Here is a 16,420-nt window from a genome sequence, read left to right as displayed (position 1 = left end):
CTGACCCCCAGCCCGCAACAATATATATATATATATGTATATATATATATATATATATATATATATATATATATATATATATATATATATATATATATATATTGTTATGGCTGTGGAAATTTTCAATACACCAGAAAGGTCCTCAGGTTAGATATATTGATAAGTTCATGTGTAGTTAGTCTAACACCCGTTGTTTAGAGGGAATATGTGTGATTCATCCGGGCTGCGACCCTTTGAGTTAACCATTTTTCTTTCTCTATCGTTATTTTGGACCAATAATCCCCCAACAACTCAAACACTGCCACCTTCGCCTCTTTACCTCCACAACTCCATCCTGCAAGCATCGCTTCACCGCCATTCTCAAACGACGCCCGCCAACAACCAAACTACCACAGCAAACCCCCCACAACCTTCGCCTTTCTCCTTCCACAACCATCAACCACACCACCTGTCAACACCGAACGTCGTGAATAATTAATTAAGTCTATTAATAATTGATAATTAATTAATAATTAAGTCTAGGGCCCGTTCGGTGGTTGTTGCCGAACGCGTCGAGCCGCGAGTACAAATTGATGCCTTTATGGGAGAGGAAATCGGATCAGGGGAGGTTCACGCCCCCTTTTCCTCCGTCCAATGGGCGAGCGTCGGGTGGCCCCGCTCCTAAGCGTGATGCATGTGGATTCCTTTTAGGAGGAAATTAGGATCAAGAAAGGCTCACGCCCCTTTTTGCCCGACCAATGGCTGAACATCGGTTGACATGGCCCTGCCTCCAAGTGCGTTTTGATCTGCGAATTTACATACACGCTCTTCCCCCGGTCTATAAAGACGCGAGCACAAGGCTCTGGAAAAAGAGATGGGTGTTGGGCTGGCTGGTCGAGTGAAGACGGAGGTCGTGGAGTCTGAGTCGTGTGTTTGTGGGGATCGGACGGCGAAGGGGACGGAGCTCGGAGTTGAGGTCGAGGGAAGAGTCGCGGAGTGAAGCAGGGAAGCGGAAAAGCGCTCGGGCGAGAGTTCGCCGGAGTCGGTGCGGTCCCAAGGCCCGCTAGCGGGACGGAGCGTCCGCCATTCCCCTCTCTCCACCCCAAGCATCAACAATTTCCCCCATCCACACTGAGATAGCGCCGGTAACCCCGTCCGTTCCCCACCCCAACCGTGGTGTCGACCGACCAACACGTGTCTGCGCAACGCACGCCTGAAGGAGCTCACTGACCACGCCAGGGGCACGGAGTCAGGCACGTTACGCTGACATTGCGACGAGCCCGCCATCGCGCCACGAGGGCACGAATAAGACCCCTTCAGTCTCGTGGACCTGGCCGCTCACCCAGGTCCCACGTACATTTGGTCCACGGACCTGTCTGCCCCCTTGCCTATGAGGGTGGCTTTTATTTGCTTTTTGTGTAAATGTGTGTGGCGCCAGTCTTTTAACTAAACCTGAATAAGTGCTTGTACATTGCTTTATTCGGTGGGTAACTCTTTTGCTTGCTTTTACTGTATGACTGTATATACGTGCTTGTTTTCACTGTATGGCTGTAAATACGTGCCTTGTCTGCGTGTGTAATAAACTACTTGCTTGTTGAACTGTTTTCCCGTTTCGTTGCGTCCTTTCCTTCGTTTGAAAGTTCCATCTTGCATCATGTAAGGGATTGGTAGTGGGTGTAGACACCCAATGAATAATCTGAACCGTCGAGGTCGGCGATAACTCCGCTCGGTTATCCCTTCAGCACGGAACGAGCCGCTTAAGCAGTTCGTGTCTGGAGTCGACCTGCGGCGTGGTAAAACTCCTCGGTATGCTACCCGCGCGGGTACTTAGGTATATCGACATTCGGCGATTCACCCTATTTCGCGCGGATAGAATGCGGACTGGGTTGTGGTGAGGTTAAACCCCCACCCGTGGCTAGCTCCTTGGCGGTAGTTCCAAGAGGGTCACGACTGAATTGTCTGTTCCGGTGGGCAACGCGTCGCGATTTGACTTGCGTGGCCGATCGCACGCCGGGCGGGCGGAATTCGTAACAATATATATATATATATATATATATATATATATATATATATATATATATATATATATATATATATATATATATATATATATATATATTGTTACGGCTGTGGAAATTCGCAAACCCCCATTCAGGTCCCGTTGGTGAGGTATCTCTTAAGTACATGTGTAGTTAGCCCCAAACCCGTTGTTTAGAGGGAATTAATGTGATTCATTCGGACTGCGACGCTTTGAGTCAGTCGTTTTTCTTTTTCTATCTTTTATTTCAAGCAAAAACCAACAAGGGGCTCGGTGGTTTTTCGCGCCATTCTTCTCCGCACTTGGTGTGAGGGAGGAGAAGCGGGGTGGGGGCAGCTGGCGCCCGATGGGTGGATGCGCGGTGTGACGCGGCCAGGGAGGAGGAACGCCCCCTTTCGAGACCTTTCTCGAAGCGCCTCGAAGGGGGGTGGAGCAAAGAACGGGGCGGAGCAACGCGGCGGGGCCCCGCGATATCAAAAGGGATGGATCTGCGTAGAGGCTTTTGGTTGTTGTTGTTCCTGCCGGCCTGTTGATCCCTGCGGGGTTGTTGTTCCTGCCGGCCGGTTGATCCCTGCGGGGTTGTTGTTGTTCCTGCCGGCCTGTTGATCCCTGCGGAGCCCTTGATCCTGATGAGCCTTGGACCTTTTGGACAAACGACGGTGTGAAGAAAGAGAGAGAGATAGAGATAGAGATAGAGATAGAGATAGAGATAGAGATAGAGATAGATATCCTGTTCGAGGGTTCTTGTCCGAGGGTTCGCCGGAGTTGGTGTGGTCCCGAGACACCGCTGGTGGGACGGAGCGTCCGCCATTTCCTCTCCCTCTCGACCCCGAGTGTCTGATTTCTTCCCCCGCCCCCCGTCCGCACCGAGAGAGCGCTGAAAACCCCGTTCATTCCCCAAAACCCCGGTCCGTAGCGTCGAACGGCGACACGTGCCGGCGCGAAGCACGAGCTCGCTGACAACGCCGGAGGAGCGGGAGCTGAGGGCGCGGAGAAGGATTCTATGCGCGCACAGGGAAGTGACCACTTCCATTTCTTTTCGGGTTTTTTTTTTGTATGGAACTTGTGGCGCCGTGTCTTGTGAAGTAAAACTGTATAAGTGTTGCCGTGTCTTCGCGTAGTCGGTTGTAGCTCTGCGTCATCGTTGCTTTTATTGTTTTCTTCTTGCATTTGCTTTATGTGCATTCTGACTGTTTGGCTGTGTATGTGTGCTCTCCGTGTGTCGTGTGAATAAAGTGCTTGTGTGAACTTGTTCCCCGTTTCGCTGCATCCTTTCCTTCGTTTGAATCTCCATCTTGCTTCACGTAAAGGGTTCGTAGTGGGCTTAATACGCCCGATAAGTAATCGGAATCGTCGAGGCCGACGATAACACCGCTCGGTTATCCCGATAGTACGGAACGGACCGCTTAAGCGGCCCGTGTCTGGAGTCGACCTGTGGCGAGGTGCGATCGCTCGGTTTACCATCCGCGTGGATACTTAGGTAGGTCGAGTTTGGCGAATAACCCTATCCCACGCGGGTGGCCTATTGGCATGATCGTGGTGAGGCCGAAAGGCCCACCCGTGACTAACTCCCGGCGTTAGTCCGAGAGGGTCACGACAGAATTGTCCGTCCGGTGGGCAACGTGCCGCGATTCGAGTCACGTGGCCGTTCGCACGCCGGCGGGCGCGAATTCGCAACAATATATATATATATATATATATATATATATGTATATATATATATATATATATATATATATATATATATATATATATATATATATATATATATATATGCACGAGGTGTGTTCAAAAAGTATCTGACCTTTGTTCATAAAAAATACTCTTATCCAGATACAACAAACTTACACCAATCTCCTTCAAAGTAGTCCCCTTGGGCTGCCACACATTTCTCCCAAAGGTTCTGCCACTGTTGGAAGCAGCGCTGGAACGCATCTTTTGGGATGGTGCGCAGCTGGTCCGTCGAATTCCACATGTTGTCTTCTCTGGACTGAAATCTGGTCCCTTTCCGGGGCATTTTCAGCTTGGGGAAAAGCCAGAAGTCACACGGAGCCATGTCGGGAGAGTAGGTAGCCTGGCGAAGCACAGATGTGTTGTGTTTGGCCAGGAAACTCTGTATCAAATGTGAAGAATGGGCGGGTGCGTTATCGTGATGGAGCTGCCAATTGACCGCTGCCCACAGGTCTGGCCGTTTGCTTCACACAGCTTCACGAAGGTGACGCAGTATCTCTTGGTAGTACTCTTTGGTGATGGTTGTGCCGTGTAGTGCGTACTCGTGATGAACCACGCTACTGGAGTCAAAGAAGACGGTCAGCATGATTTTGACATTGCTGCGGACCTTCCTTGCTTTTTTTGGCCTCGGGGATGTTGGATGCTTCCATTGTGATGACTGGAACTTTGTTTCTGGGTCGTACCCATAAACCCAGGTCTCATCGCCAGTGATCACTGTGTTGAAGAAGTTGGGATCGCTGTTCACAGTCTCCAGCATGTCCTGTGCGATCTCCAAACGGAGTTGCTTCTGCTCGATCGTTAGCAGCTTTGGCACGAACTTCGCTGAGATTCTCCTTATGCCCAAATCCTCAGTCACAATGGAATGAACGGATCCAATGCTGACGCCCGCCTCGTCTGCAAATTCTCTGATCGTGATTCGATGATCCTGCATCAGCAGGGTCCTCACTTGGTCAATGACGATCTCATTTCGGGATGTTGAGGGCCTACCAGAACGTGCTTCACTTTCCACTGATGTGCGACCATCTTTGAAGCGGTTGTGCCACTCTTTTATCTGTGTGGTGCCCATTGCTTCGTTCCCGAAGGCCTGTTGAATCTTGCGGATCGTTTCCACTTGGGAATCGCCAAGCTTTACATAAAATTTGATGCAGTTGCGTTGTTCAAGTTTTTCCGCCAATTTGTCAAAAACGAAAATCCGACGGCGCTCACTTACACTTCCTCACTCATCGGCGGTCTGTCGGAGACTGACAGCTTCTGCAGGCGGGAAAATATTCACGCAAACGAATTAGGATCGCCTGCATACATGCACCAAACCACGCCTCCCTAGCTTCATTTGTTTACGCACGAAAAATTAAGGTTGGATACTTTTTGAACATATATATATATATATACATGCACATACATTAATGAAAAACAAAGACCCACTCATATCTCTCACCTGTGAATGGAGGGAATAACCAATTAACTCGCAACTAATCAATTAATCCAGGTAGCTAGGATAATATAAATAAATTTACTCCTCCCATGCTCTTCTCACCAAATATGCTGCATAAAGCAACGATGAAAGGCTCCCCAAGATAAGCCCTTTGCTGTTTCAAACCCTTCCCAAAGTTCCTCCACAGCGGTTAAGACATTCACAAATAGTACACACATGAGAATCCCAAAACTACACATCCCTTCAGCTGCCGGACCGGTTTCATCACTTGTTGGCGAATCATCAGTAACAGCGCAAACCGAAATTCACAGGTGAGAGATGTGAGTGAGTCTTTGTTTTCCTTTATATGTTGACTGTTTTTGACATGTGCATGTGGTACATACTTGGGAGCCTCAGTGGGGCATGGTTCTGTCTGAAATGCTCCCTTTGTACCCCTGTTGTGTTTTTCTTGTGCATTTTTATTTTCCCCATCTCGTCTATCTGTTTTTATTATAATTTTTGTCCTGTTCGTCCCGTGTTTTCGTTTGTCTTTCCCTGGCCTTCCTCCTGTTGGTAGGCCTCGCCTACCAGGCAGGAAGGTAGCCTAGCGCTTCCTTGTGACCACCTCCCTCCCCCCCCCCCCTCTTTCCTCGTGTTGTCCCCACCCTCCCCAGGTCTCCGGCATGGCAAGCAGGCGCCATAACTGCGTTCAAGTTTGAGAAGGCGGGACCCATTCCATCAAGTGAGGTATTTGGGCAGACGGTAATGTTGCGCATGTTGGAGTTCAAGGCTGAGGATTTTTACTGTTTCATTTCCTTGGCTCATGGATTTGATGTGTACTTCCAGTTCATTAGAAGGCTTGCCGAGTTCTGGATGAGGTGGACTACCGCCCATTCAGCTGGTTTCCTGGCTGATTGGGTAGTCGAGGCCCTCTCTGCCTATGAGAGGGTCGTGATGGTGCACCTCGACAATGAGAGCATAACTGATTATGATGTCTGTTATTGGTTGTCAATATATGTTGATGTTAAGAGCCCACCATGATTAATCGAAAATGGTTTGGGTATATGGACTGGCGCTTGGCAGTATCGTGTTAAGTTTTGGGTCAAGGAGGATGGCACGGTCACCCACATCCCTCGTAGGATTGTCATTCGGATGGACCGTGACCGGGTATTTTATGTGGGACAGCCAAAAGTATGCCACAGTAGTCTGTGGGCTTATGTAAAAAAGTAAAATTTTGGGTCGATTCTTTGCACCCGTGTTTAAACACATCTATAAACTTCACTGATTCAGAAAAAAAGGGTGCCAGTTTTTCTATGAGCTTTTCGAGCCTCCATTTTGAATTTCTAAATGGCTGCTGTTTTTACCCTATATGTATGATTTTTCGGTATTTAACGTGATTTTGAACATATAATTCAAAGTGTGTGCAAATAGAGTTTGGGTACCAAATGCATTGTAGTTGAGACAACTGTTCATCTGAACTCTGTTTGCATGGATATCAACAGGTTTGATGTTAATGTCAAGAAATATTGGTATGAATGTGACACTTATTTCTGGTATCTGACAAATATTTTCTGCTTACAATTTTATGCATATCCACTGTGAACCAAATAACTTGTTGCTTTATTTCAGAAGACCAAAAATACACAGTGGACATACCATCCTATAAAATACTTAAGGCATTGAAATTTATGGCAACTTGTAAATTTCACTTATGGTTATGATTCCAGATTAACCATGGCGTCCTGTGGAGAACCATCATGTAAGAAGCGTGCAACTGAACCTTCCATTGACTTTCAAATCTGCTTGTTGTGTCAAGGAGACAAGTTCATTGACATTAAAGGTGTTCATCAACTGGAGCATCTGCGACTACCAGAACTGGAATCATACCAATCATTGTTGCACTGTATAAGCAAGAGTGCTCAATATCAAAACCCTGAGTAAGTTGTTGATGCAAACGAACAGAGTGGCATATCTAGAAAAGAACTGAACAACCAACATGCAGTGTGGCACAAATCATGTCATGGTAAAGCAACACACAAGCAACACATTGAGAGAGACAAAGCTAGATATGACAAAGCAGTTTTATCTCAAGAATCAAGTGTATTGTCATACAGCAAAGTCGGTGGTCGCCCTCCCGCATCACAAACATCTAACACCCCAAAGCAAGCAACTCCTGCATCTACCAGCACACTAACAAGATCTCGTTACCCTCCATTCCAAAAGGAACACTGTTTCTTCTGTCAGAACGAGAAGATTTGTGGTGGTAAGACAGAACGCCTTATTACTTGTCGAAGTGTCGATATTGGAGTGTCAATCCAAAACATAGTTGATGTTAGCGGGAATGAACAATGGGAAGTAAACCTGGCAAACATTATAACTGATGGCGACTTTCTTTCAAGGGACATTAAATATCACAAAAATTGCCATACCATTAACTGGCGTAAGTACATACAAGCCAAAGAAAGCATCAGCAACAGAGAACATCAGGCAGAAAATACAGTGGAATTTATTTCTGTAGAGATTGAGTTCAGTGCTGAATTGCAGGAATCTATAGATCAAGGAAGCATCCTTACTTTGAGTGAAGTAGCAACAGGATACAACCAAATTATGTACAATCATGGCATTCCAAACCCACAGATTACACGTGCAGTGCTACTCACCAAAATAGAACAACAAATATCAAACTTCACAATTACTGAAGCAAAAGGAAGAAAACCTGCAGTCATTCATTCGAAGGAAACTGTTCGGTCAGCAATACATGCTGTTGTGGAGGAACGTGATGTTTTAGCTATCAGACGAGACATGAAGACCATCTTTCATTGCTCAAAACTTATCAGGCAATTTATCTTGCAAGCCCGCGAATCTAACCCATGGACCTTTAATGGCTCATTGACAAATTGTGAAGAACAGTGTGTACCTGCAGAACTAGTTGCTATGATGAGGTGGACATTACAAGGAACTCAAGCTGCAACGACAGACACACGAGCCAAAGAGCTCAGCAACACATGTCGCACTCTTTCACATTCCATAGTGCAAACATGCAAAACAAAGAGGCAAATGTCTCTGATACCAAAATCAAATACAGCTGATTTCCGGTGTATGTTTGAGAGCCCTTACTCAGTAGGACTGTCCTTGTACATGTATCATGGTTTCCGCAGTCAAAAGGCAACTACACTGCTGAACAATGCCGGTGTAGTGGTTACATATGACAGTACAGAAGATATGTAACAGCATTGCCATTTCTGTATATGAAAACATGAGAGAGTATGGTGTTTATGTTCCACTAGGTCTTCTGAAAAACAAGACCATACGAGCATCAATGGATAACATTGACAAGAAAGTTGACACGCCAGATGGGAAACACAGTTTCCATGGCATGGTCATTGGAGTGTATCAGTCATCAGGTGATGGTGAAACGATACTTAACCAACTTCACCTCAGTAGCCAACAGCCTGTATCAGAAACTCTAAGGAATGTCCCACAGAATGTTATCCAGTTACTGCCTTGTACTATCGAAGGCAGTCCAAAACCACAGGCAAGTCCACAGTATCCCAGCTACAAGATGGGTGTATATGATGAGCTGTTTGATGCTTCACAAGTCAATGACCTTGCTTGGATGACAGCTCGCTATTGAAACAGAAGAAGCTTGTCAACAAACATCAACTTGCCTGGTGTTAACTCTGAAGCTCCAGATTTGTCTGATTCAAGTACATCACAGCCCGATGAATCGGCAGAAACCACCATAGAACAGGAGGGACTGGTAGCCAATCAAAGAACTGAAAAGCAACAAGTACATTTGTGGTCAGCTTATAACTCACTCTTACACACCCCAAATGATCAGGATACCTTACCAGTAATCGACAAGACGTTCAGTCTGCCTATCATCAATGCTGCTGAGCTACTGAATGGCCCACATTAGTTACTGCATTGGATCAGCTGACTAAATTGAACACAGTTGTGTCCGGAGCAAACAGTACTCTCGTTGTGCCTTTGGACATGGACTTATACAAGAGAGTTGTGAAACACGAGTATATACATCCAGATTTCAGGAACAAGTGGGTGTTAGCCCAGGAGCATTCCACACAGTGATCTGTGCAATTAGGTGCTTATGACTGACAATTGAAGGCAGTGGTCTCAATGACGCATGGCAAGAAAGAGATCTGTACAGTAGTGTGACTGTATCACAGATTTTAAATGGCAATCATTACAACAGAGCGATTGAAGCTCATCAGTTAACCCTTCAGGCACTCTTCGATCTCTGGTTGGAGAAATTCCTTGAGGATCACCATGTTGTACGTGATGCCTTGGTAGCCAGTGTAAAGACGCTCACTGAAGCATGCAGGGATAAGACAGGTGTTGCAGAAGCACACCAGGCATTCTTAATGGAGATAGAATCCTTGAATCTTGAAAAACAACTACAAGAGTTTGATGCAAGTCATAAGACAAATGCAATGTATAAATGGGCTAGGATGTACATGCAGCAGGTGATGACACTGCTACAGTTTCAGAGGGCTATAAGGGAAGGCAACTGGCACCTCTACTTGGCATCACTGGAACATCTTTGCAAGTCCTTCTTTGCCTATTCCAGGCTAGATTATGCTCAAAACATTCCAGAGTTCATTGCATGCATTGGTGCCATAAAAACTTCTCATCCACAACTATGGCAAAGCTTCACCAATGGTGAGTTTGCAGTAAATACCAGCAACCGTATTCCATTCACACGAATTGGTGTTGATCAGGCGATGGAACACCTTAACAAATCAACAAAAGGCCAAGGTGGGATCTCTGGAATAACAACATCTCCAACAATGCTCTTGAAGTTTTGTCTTACTGCTCCGGAGCTGGCACGACTTGCTGATGAGTCAGAACAACTTGTAGCTACTACAAGCACAACTGCACCACCACAGCATCATCAACTCACTCAGACAAAAATTGCTTGCCAAGAACGCTCTATTGCTCAGCTGAAGGCAGTGTTAGCACCGTGCAACTTATTCCAAAGTGAGAACTTAGACTCTAAAGGCTGCATGTTCAAACTCATGTCAAAGGAGATCATTCCTGATGAAGTTCAACAAAGTATCCTAGCAACAGAGGAGACTGGCATGGAAGCTTACAAAAAGTTTGTGGAAGACCGAATCATTGGGCGTGTCAATTTGTGTGACAAGATGACCAAAGTGAAGCAGAAAACATGGGTGTCTGCTGCAAAAGACATTAAATTGAACATAGAATCTGAGGTGTTGACCTTGAAGGCAACCACATCACTCTTTGCCAGACTGTTGGTTATTGCCCGGTCATGTCGAGAAAATGTCAATCTGGAAGAAATGATTGGCATGCATGAGTTTGCCTACACCAACAAAATTCTCGTGGCACCAGATGGATCTATTCATCCCACTACAGACAAGAGCACAGTGATAAAGCTTCTGGAAGATCTGTTGGCGAATGACACAGCTCAAGCTTCTGCACAACCTTCCGAGTTTGAAGAGGGATCTGAGACATGTCTTGTAGTTGATGGAATGGGAGTGGTACAGGAATTAATGGCAGTCAAAAATTTCAAGACTTGCAAAGAACTTGCAACATCCTTTATCACACTCATTGACTCAAAGGCTCGTGGATATTGTCAAGTGAGAGTTATATTTGATAATTACACCAAGAATGCAGCACTGAAGGAGCAGACTAGAGAGCGGTGGAAAGGCAAGCTGAAGGGAACTAAATCCTACATTGTTCAAGACTCAACAGGCATCAAAGACAAAAAGACGTTTCTCGCCAGCAGCAGCACAAAGGATTCACTAACTCTCTGCCTTTCCCATCAGCTCATCCACTACAGTACCGTCAAGGTTATGACTGCAACACGGAAAGAGGTCATGACGAATTATGAAGTTGAAACAATGACCGGTGTCAGCACACAGGAAGAGGCGGACACTCTTATAATTTATCATGCTGTAGAAGTTGCGAGCAATGGAATGAATGTCCACATATATTCACAAGACACTGATGTGCTACATCTGGCTCTACGAAGAACACCACTACTTGGCAACCATTCTGCACTAATCATTGGCACAAGCGAAAGACGACGGAAAGTCTTCCTACAGCCTATATATGACAAGCTTGGCCCAGATAAATCAGCAGCTTTGATCAACTGGCATGCTCTCACAGGCTGTGATACGGCAGGACATATCCAAGGGAAGGGAAAGAAGGGGTGCTTTACAACTTTCCTGAAGGCAAGCACCACCATTCTGAGAGCACTAGTTGACCTTGGCGAAGGGAATGAGCCATCTGAAGAAGTTCTTCGTGGTTGTGAAGAGTTTCTTTGCTCTCTTTTCTCTCCAGCTGGAGTCCACTTTGGGCAAGCAAAGATGCTGAGATGGTTTTTGTTCAAGCAACTCACAGATGAACAAGGAGTTGACAAACTGCCACCGACTCAGGGAGCATGGATTGAACATATACACCATGCCCATGTCCAGTGTAATATCTGGCACCAGGATATGGTATTGAACCTAACTTTTCTTGACCCTTTGACCTTGGGGTGGCAAAACCAAGACAAAAAGCTACTGATTGTTCTTTCTCAGGTTGCACCAGCTCCAGTCTCAGTGCTGCAGCTCATCAGGTGTAACTGTGAGAAATCAAAGTGTTCAAGAAGATGCTCATGCAGAGGAAACAGTGTGGTCTGTACCGAACTTTGCAAATGTGGTGGGGAGGCGACAGCTGTACGAACATAACACCACCAATGATTAGCGAAGATCTAGAAGATGATTGAAGCAATGACAATTATAAATGTTTAATCAGTAACATTGACACTCCTGATTCATACATGAAGCATTTTCATACCTTTAAAAAATATATATATCCATCTTCTAATTGTATAACCACCCAAATAAATTTATATTGAATAACATGCTCTATATTATTTCTGTTAAATGTTTTGGAGGATTGACAAAGAGTGTTCCAATCATAAATATGTTGTTATTATTGGAATCCTCCTGTGCCAAATCATATGATTAGACACCAAAAACATGTTCTTATGTCTATTGGTTCAAAAGTAATGGCATTTTACATAGAAAAGCCCCGAAATCAGGTGGCCATCTTGAATTTTTTTCCAATATTTAGAGTATTTCTCGTGCTCTTAGTTTGCTTCTAATGAATCTTTGTCCCCTTTATATGAGTTTAGATAAAATAAAATAAATATTGTATGACATTTGAATGGATAGTTATGGTTAATTTGCAATATTATTTTCAAAAGAAGTTTTTGGCGGTGGCCATTTTGAAATTCAAAATGGAGGCCCTAAATGTTAATGGAAAAACTGGCACCCTTTTTTTCTAAACCAGTGAAGTTTCTAGATGTGTTTAGACATGGGTGCCACGAATCAACCCAAAAAATGACAAATCCAGAAATTTGTTCACTCCCTCCAGGTGCAGTGGAGGGAATGGGTATTGAAAGGGTGGGATCATTGTTTGTTTGTGATTTTTGATCTTGATTTTCTTTCCTTTGATTTCTTCTTTGATTTCTTCCCTGTCTTTGGTTTCTTCTTCCTCTTTCTTGATTTCTTCGAGAGTTCTTCCTCTTTCTTGATTTATTCGAGAGTTCTTCCTCTTCTTCTTTGACTTCTTCCGTTGTTCTGTTATTTCTTCTTTGATTTGTGGTCCTTGGATTTTTGCGTATCGAGTATCGACTAAGCACTGGGATGAGGGGCAAAATTTTGATGTCCTGTCCTTCTACCCTACGTCACAGTCTCCTTTTCATTGTCCGTCTACCCTACGTCACAGCGTTACGTCACATTTATGTTCGACTCACTCACATGCCACTCACTCTCTGATCTTAATTAATCCCACCACACTATTTTGTCAAAACCTTGTCTAAGATAGGGATTCCTGTTTTCGCATCTATGTTCCATCATAATTATTACGTTTGTGATATTACGTTTGTGTTATCCCGGATCAAAATACGCGATGACGTAATTTGCTTTCACACCTTCTTCTAAGACGTGTACGTAATGTCGTCAGAATGTACGATTTGTCTTACAAGCCGCCATCTTGTTGTTTTGTCAGGCCTTGTAGGCCAGAATATTTATGAGGCCTGATTGTCTCATTGACGAGTAAGGAAAGGGGAGAGCAGAGGTTGAAAGAGTTGCAAGAAGGAAAGCTATTATAACGAAGAGAGAAACAAAAGAAGAGCGACGAGGAGTGCAAAGGGTGCCACGGTGAGGGCGCGAAGCGCCGGACTCTGAGCCTTAACCCAGGCCCAGCGCCATTTTCTCGTCAGTTTAAAAAAAAAAAGAAGAAAAGTTTCTTCATAAGTTTAATGTTCAGTGAATTCTGGAAACTTTTGTTTTGTTGCGTGTCGATTGTTAGATACGACTAAGCATGGGGATGCCGCTGGTATTTTTAATTTATAATAAAATGTATAAAAGTATTACTGGAATGATTGTTATTAGAACACATTTGCTTAATGTGTAATTAAAGTCAGAAGCATTTAATAATAATAAAAATTTAAAAAGCATTGAATTTGATGTTGTTATCCTGCATTACATGTCACTCACTCTGTGATCTTAATCCCACAGCACTAATTAATCAAAACCTTGTCTTAGATACAGATTCCTGTTTTCGCATCTATGTTGCATCATGAACACACAATGGCTCGACACGCAATGCATGGACTTCCACTTGTTGATTTTTCTGATTTTGTCGTTTGATTTTTGAGTCTTGATTTCTCGTTCGATATTCATGTCTCTGATTACCTGTCGAGATTTTTTTTTTAATTAAAAAGGCATGGACATAAAACATGTTTCTGTCTATGCTGTCGCTGATGATTTGCCAACAATCGATAAAACCAGTCCGGCAGCTGAGGGGGTGTGTAGCATTTGGATTCTCATGTGTGTACTATTTGTGAATGTCTTTACAGCTGTGAAGGAATTCTAGGAAGGATTTGAAACCGCAAATGGCTTACCTTGCGTAGCCTTTCATGGTTGCTTTATGCAGCTTTATTCAGCGAGAAGAGCATGGGAGGAGTACATATATATATATATATATATATATATATATATATATATATATATATATATATATATATATATATATATATATATATATATATATATATATATATATATATTGGGTAGTCGATCGAGTCGAAAAAAAAACACCACAACGCCACAAAGTCTACAACCACGGCATCTCCACAAACATAACCAGAAGAACGACCCTCCTCTACCAACAAAAAGAACAACCCGACAACTTCCGCCACGATATTCTGAGAAGAAAACAGAAATGACGGTTGGGGCGGGTCCCTCAGAACGGCGTAAACAAGGATGACTGTTATTACAACAACAAAATATGCAAGCCCGATCACTGCTGGGATTTTCCCCCGCGAGCCGGAAGGGGGGGGGGCAAACGCCCCGGACCCGATAAAGGGCCACGTTGGAACGCCGAGAAAGCGGTTGGTGAGTTGGTGGCTAAGCTGGCAGTTGGTGGGCGAGCAGCAGTTGAGCTGAAGGCAGTCGGTTGGCGGTTGAAGAGAGTCGGTCGGTGTCGTGTCGCAGGCAGTTGGTGAGTTGGTTGGTGGTGAAGCTGGCGAGCAGAGGTGGTTGTTCGACGGGTCGTTCACCGGTGGAGCCCGTCAAGTCCGCAGTTCGCTGGAAGGTTCGCCAGCGCAACCAAGGGAGCCAGCCAAGTCCGCAGTTCGCTGGAAGGTTCGCCAGCGCAACCAAGGGAGCCAGTCGGAGCGTGGAGCTCGGGGGTCCGGGCAACCGACTCTGAAGCGGTTGAGCGAAAGACCTGTTCACTCCTCCAGCGCGTCGTCAGCTAGGCCCGACCGACTAGGCCGCAGTGAAGGCCGGACGGCCGAGGGGAACCGAGCAAGCTGCTCGCCAAGCCGCTCAAGCGACTGGCTCGTTTACACCAAAGGGACCGAGCAGAGACACCAGACGCCACCGGCCCGAAGACCATCGAGTCGCCACCAGGGCGGCCAAGTAACCGACTCGGTCTCTCAGGGCCTGTTCCGGTCATCCCGGCCCTGAGTGCATTAAAGTCTCACGAGCCCGATTCTGTTCTTTCTTGGGTTGTGCATGGAAGTCTGTGGGCCCTGTCTTATAAGTATAATTGTTAAGTGCATGCTCGCGTATATAACAAATAGATATCGGCTGTAGGCTTTGCTTGTGTCTTTTTTCCCCATCCCCCCATTCATTGCATTGCCTGTAAAATAAATTCCTCTTTGTTTGAACGTAAACCTGCTCGTCGTGTCGTTTCATTCCATTGACTGTTATGGTGCATATGGAGAATTAGCTGGCTTTTAAAGCCGATAAAAGTAAATCTGTCTGACGGAACTTGGCGATTTAAAACCGCTCGGCATACGCACACGGTACGAGCATGCTTAAGCGGCTCGTTTCCGTACAAGTTCTCGTCGAGGTCCAAACTCTCGGTCGTCTGTCCGCGCGAATAATTAGGTAAATCGATAATTCGGCGATTAAGCGTGTGGGCAGAGCATTGACATGTTTGTGGTGTATTAAAAACACCCGTAGCTGGGTTTCGGCATTTGTCCGGAAGCTATGACTAGACTGTCGCGTTCGGTGGACGCGCGGCCTGGATTGGGCTGAAAAGGTCGTGCGCACGCCGAACGGGCAGAAATCTACAACAATGTATATATGTATATATATATATATATATATATATATATATATATATATGTATATATGTATATATATATGTATATATGTATATATATATGTATATATGTATATATATATGTATATATGTATATATATATATATATATGTATATATATATATATATATATATATATATATATATATATATAATATATACATATATATATACATATATACATATATATATATATATATATATATGTATATATATATATATATATATATATATGTATATATATATATATATATATATATGTATATATATGTATATATATATATATATATATATATATATATATATATATATATATCGTTTTTGGCCCAATTCCTCTGGTTAAAAATCACTTTCACAAACTCCAGTATCTGGATTCAGATCTTCACAAAAATTTAATCAATTTATCCTTGTCACACACCTTGTGTCCATTAAGTGTCGTCCGTCACAACCTCCACTCATCACAAACTGTCCATGTTTCATCTGAATCTGTCCATACCTTAAGATATCCTGCTCATAGACAGATAGTATCATCCTTAAAAAAAAAAAAACAGTGAACATATCCTGGGAGAGTTGAGATAGAGGGAGTGAACACTGGGAGAGTCGAGGTGGAG

General features: G+C 44.3%; 1 protein-coding gene across 6 annotated transcripts in view; it reads left to right on the top strand.

Moving 5' to 3' along the window:
* Positions 1 to 13,306, top strand: part of LOC147034337 (uncharacterized) — an 86,482-nt gene extending 73,176 nt beyond the window's left edge. For 3 of the 6 annotated variants that reach the window (XM_085881042.1, XM_085881052.1, XM_085881033.1), the window contains 2 exons: positions 6,887 to 7,096; positions 13,200 to 13,306. In XM_085881042.1, the coding sequence (XP_085737168.1) occupies positions 6,887 to 7,096; positions 13,200 to 13,224 (235 nt within the window). In that variant the 3' untranslated portion in view covers positions 13,225 to 13,306. Of the gene's footprint in view, positions 1 to 5,833; positions 5,907 to 6,886; positions 7,097 to 13,199 lie in introns of all 6 variants that reach the window. The other 3 variants (XM_085881059.1, XM_085881069.1, XR_015058095.1) reach the window with 3 other exon arrangements.
* The last annotated feature ends 3,114 nt before the right edge of the window (positions 13,307 to 16,420 follow it).

The sequence above is a fragment of the Eptatretus burgeri genome, chromosome 1 (genome assembly GCF_056783735.1).
Source record: "Eptatretus burgeri isolate ZD-2024b chromosome 1, Ebu_testis_v1, whole genome shotgun sequence".
NCBI classification, from domain to species: domain Eukaryota; kingdom Metazoa; phylum Chordata; class Myxini; order Myxiniformes; family Myxinidae; genus Eptatretus; species Eptatretus burgeri.
This window is presented reverse-complemented; position numbering and strand designations above follow the sequence as displayed.